General features: G+C 37.7%; 1 protein-coding gene across 1 annotated transcript; it reads right to left on the bottom strand.

Moving 5' to 3' along the window:
* Positions 1 to 384: 384 nt before the first annotated feature.
* Positions 385 to 3,637, bottom strand: LOC131064493 (cysteine-rich receptor-like protein kinase 2). Its single transcript, XM_057998646.2, has 7 exons — positions 2,827 to 3,637; positions 2,481 to 2,627; positions 2,050 to 2,180; positions 1,753 to 1,966; positions 1,420 to 1,651; positions 1,161 to 1,311; positions 385 to 1,000 (listed from the first exon to the last, which is right to left on the bottom strand). The coding sequence occupies exons 1-7, from the start codon at positions 3,590 to 3,592 to the stop codon at positions 671 to 673; spliced, it is 1,971 nt and encodes a 656-aa protein (XP_057854629.2). The 5' UTR covers positions 3,593 to 3,637; the 3' UTR covers positions 385 to 670.
* Positions 3,638 to 4,543: the final 906 nt, after the last annotated feature.

Here is a 4,543-nt window from a genome sequence, read left to right as displayed (position 1 = left end):
TTTGATTTCAACATTTACAAACGAATAAAACTCTTTTCATAGAGCTTCCTAAATTCTTGAAAGGAATAGTAGATTAAAATATATATATATATATAAGAATAGTATATATATATATATATATATGAATATGATTAAGAGTGATTTATTCAATTTGAAAAAATAAATATTTCATTTAAAGTTAATTAGAATTGTCTCAATAAATTGCTTAGTCAACAAACTTATCTAACAATTAACTGATCTAATTAATTAATCAACTAACTTCAGTGCTCCATCAGCTAATTCGATTAGTTTACTAGCTAACTAAATTGATTGTTAAATTGAAAGGTGAAATTCACTAACTGGTTATGCGGAGTTCAAAGAGAGAGCCAATCTGAGTGAGAAAGCTTCAAACAAAACAATCAACCATTTATATTATAAATTTATCAAAGACATTGTACAGATAGCGAAAGACTAAATATAGGGCAATAGCATTTTATCCACTACCTGGAAAGAACAACTTTAAACTCAAAATGCATACCCAGAGGGACTGACTAACAACCACAAAGGCGAAAAGAACTACAACAAGCGGAAAAACATAGGTTAAAAGTGGCTGTCACTTCGATTGAAATCAAAGTTCATTTGGATATCCTTAAGACAGAGAGAGAGATAGAGAGGGCCCATATTGCTGGACTTAGCGTGCTTCGAGAGAGATGGATACGGTGGCTCGCGATGATGCTACCGTTGAAGCAACCATCCACCCAACATCAGCTGAATCGAGTCCGTTTGATGTGGAGTTGTCGTCAATAAAAGCCGGCCGAGTGGGCTGAGTCAAAATCTCTGTACTGCTTGTTAGCATCGACACCACTTTGGACATTAATGGCCTCAACTCAGGTTCACCTTGCGTGCAAAGAAAAGCAATCTGGATTACCTTTAATATCTCTTGTTTATTCAACACCGGCTCTTCAATTAATCTTCGGTCCACCATTCTAAATACCTCATTTTTCTCGTATAGGTTCCATGCCTGTATATAAATCCAAGGCTTCATTAGAAGGCCATTTAGAGAGAGTCATGCAACTGAGAGCGAGTTGTATGTGACAATCACTTACGTTTACACTGTTTATTGCGTACCGCTTAAAAATTCTAATTTTAAATGATTAATAAGCCTTCCTTTTGAAGCTTACCCATCCTAAAAGGAGTTCCATCGGTGGTGGAAGTTTAGAATCAATATACTTTCTTCCGCTCACAATTTCGAGAACTAGCATGCCATAGCTGTACACATCTGCCTTATCTGTCAGCTGACCGTGAACAGCATATTCTGGTGCAGTATACCCTCTGAACAAAGACCAAAACATAGGCAATGGATAAGTTCATGAATTCAATTTTAACAGAGAGAAGGATGCAACGGATACACGCAGGTAAACAATAATAAAAGAATCTTACACTGTACCACCGACTCTAGTGGTAAGATGTGTCATGTCGTCTGGAAAGAGCTTTGCCAGTCCAAAATCTGCAATTTTGGCTTGAAACTCATTATCCAGAAGTATGTTGGCAGCTTTGATATCCCTGTGCAAGATTCTAAGCCAGCATTCTTCGTTTAAATATGCAAGTCCATGTGCCGTTCCCAAAATGATCTCAAATCGTGTTTTCCAGCTTAGCGGTTTCGCCGTATTCGCTGGAAGAATGGTTATGAAAGAGTTTTTAAGAGACTCCTACAAATTTAGCCAAAAAAAATTATTTTTTTTAATTATTTCTCTGGTTTAGACATGTACAAACCGAAGAGATGTTTGTCAAGGCTCATATTTGGCACCAATTCGTAAACCAGTAGTTTCTCTAGTCCTCGTGTGCAACAACCAAGCAAACGAACAAGATTACGGTGACGAGCAGCACTGATGAGCTTCACTTCTGTTACAAATTCGTCGAACGCTCTCGCCGACTGCTTTACGAAAAGCTTCTTCACTGCAATCTCCCGGCCATCGCTAAATATTCCCTACCAATCACAAACAATCGGATTTGATAAGAAAACGTGATTAAACATCCACTTTAGTTTAAACAGATCGGTAAAGGTCACACCTTATAAACTTGTCCAAATCCTCCTTCCCCGATTTTCATAATTGAATCGAAGTTTTTAGTTGCAGCTCGAAGGGAATCGTAGGTAAATAAATGACCCCACTTATTGTCTTCCTCCGCAGCAAAATATACCTCTGCTACAACAATTCGACATTATAAACACAGAAAAAAAAAAACTTTTGTACTGAAGAGGGGTTTCCAAGGTCAGAAAAGGAAGATTCATAGCACAATTAATTATTGGATCGAGATATATTTGTAAGGACATTTGGGATATCTAAAACATTTAAATAACTGACAAACTATGTATATTTCATCACAGCTGTTAGTGTAAAAGCCTTTTTATTCCGTCAGTCTTGAAAAAAAGCATAGCACTATCCTACAATATAGAGTTTCTAGTTATTTCATCAATTTGTGACAGAAGGGCATTTCTTCACCTGCTTGTTCATGCTGGCTGCGGCCGGGGACTTTAGTGTATAACTTTCGTAAAGAGTGCCTGAACATAAACAACACCCACAATACTGCAATGAGAGCTGCAGCTCCCAATGTTCCCACCAATATGATCACAGTCTTCGAAGGGCTTGCTGTAGAAACAATTAAGTCCAAACTTTACGAACATTTGACAGAATTGATAACAGATCAAACAATTCTGTCGACTTAAATGTACAACGTTGTAATCACCACGCTTAAATGTTAGTTATGTTTAATTAAACCTCAATAAAAAAATTAGAAACCGCACAGAAATCATAATTAAGAATGGCATACAAACTTTCAGTGACTTACAGGAAGAAGAGGAAATGATGTAAAAAGGAAGGGTAGAGTAACGCAAATAACAGCCGGCGTCGAGACCCCTTCCATCCTGCAGTGAAAAGCAGCGTTCTGCGAGCAGGGTAGCGTGCTGAAGACAAACGTCACAGCTATTGGTGGTAAGAGTCCGCCTGCACATAGCCAGTCCATAAATGGCCGTCGATAATCCATTGGCACTGATTTCATCAGTGGCAAAACCCTCGTTTTTGAGAGCCTTGGATCTGACCTTAGCTAGCAGCCTCTGTGTAGTTTCGCTGAAAAGTTTAGGCCTTGAGGAGGCGTCAGAGATGCACACGTTGGAATTTCCGGCATCCTGTGCCTGATCAAAGAAAGTGTAATTCTCATAACGCAAAAAACACCCGTCGAAAATCATACGTGCCCCAATCTCAGAGGGACAGTATTTCACAATCTGTTCTGTGGCCGCTGTATAACAGTGAGTACAGTCCTCCATTGACAAGTCGTTTCTGCATTGGGCAAGCCCATATACCTTATTTGTGCCATTCCCAGATGAAGCCGTAGCGAAGCCTGTCGAAGATATGTTTTCGGCGAGCAAGGAGAAAGCATTTTTGCGGTTTTCAATCAAAGCGCTGGGGTTTGTAGTATTAATAAGACTACAGCCATGACCGGCCTCTGTAATTTGGGGATCAGCTTCTGAACGAAGAACAAAATTGGGTATGGCTGAAATTAAGAGTATATACAAGACAGCCCATGAGAGACTGGCGTTTATATTTGGGCTTGGCATGATGAAAGCGCGTCGCTAAAATATCATGCAGGTTACCTCTAAATAAAGAAATGAAGGTGGGTATCCCTTCAAATTTCAATTTCCTTCAACTTTTGTTCTTGTCAATGAAGCACACAGGCCTCTAAATTTATCGGTCGAAGATGGTAACCCAACCACATTTCTTTTCCTCGCCGCCTTCTAACGTAGAGACTTTCTTGAGAGACTTTTCAGTCTTCCGTGTTGAACGAAACTAAAGTCTTGATCTAGAATGGTGATCGTTGATTTTTACTCACGTGAAGCTTCATATTGTGTAGCTGGGGTGCAGTCCCAAATAGTAGGTAATGGTAGTCTAGAGAATAAATAGTATGCATTTGCATAAGCAACAAAAAAATTGTAAGCACTATCTAAGCACTATCTAATGGGCAAAGAAATCCTTGTGCACATAAACCACTAGCCACTTCAATATTCATGAGTATATTGAAAGAAGAAAAGCCACAAAAAAATACCTTATATGTTTCCCTTCAAAATTCCATTCTTGGATATTTACTTGAATGTGCCCTATGCTTGCTAGGTTTCTTGAAGAGAAAATCAAGCTAAATGAAAATGCTTTGTATTAAGCTCCAATAAAGACTTATTACATGAAATTGAGTCAATTAAAATCTCTTTCTAGAAAGAAAAGTAATTCAACCATATATAACATTAAAGTCAATATTTTACTTGTAACTTGTCAAATTCACAAATCTCTATACGTAAAAGGAACTAAGACAACCAAAAAAACTAAAGAGAATAATTCTTAAATTTCATTTTAAAAGACAGTCACATGAATCTCTACTAAATTCATCAAATTATGAAGTAAAGAGAAAAACCCAACTAGAAACAATTCAAGATATCAACCAAATATCCATTCTAAACAATTCATTCTCAAACCTACACCAAATTTTGTCCAAACTCACCTAGAAAAAAGCACAACCA

This window comes from Cryptomeria japonica, chromosome 7, assembly GCF_030272615.1.
Source record: "Cryptomeria japonica chromosome 7, Sugi_1.0, whole genome shotgun sequence".
NCBI lineage: Eukaryota > Viridiplantae > Streptophyta > Pinopsida > Cupressales > Cupressaceae > Cryptomeria > Cryptomeria japonica.
This window is presented reverse-complemented; position numbering and strand designations above follow the sequence as displayed.

Bases quoted from the DNA above. Each gene is read 5' to 3' on its own strand.
- LOC131064493 (XM_057998646.2), bottom strand. From the start codon at position 3,592: ATGCCAAGCCCAAATATAAACGCCAGTCTCTCATGGGCTGTCTTGTAT. The intron at 1,967-2,049 runs GTGTGACCTTTA...TGTGATTGGTAG, and splicing joins GATTTGGACAAGTTTATAAG to GGAATATTTAGCGATGGCCG. The intron at 1,312-1,419 runs GTAAGATTCTTT...GTCTTTGTTCAG, and splicing joins ACTAGAGTCGGTGGTACAGT to AGGGTATACTGCACCAGAAT.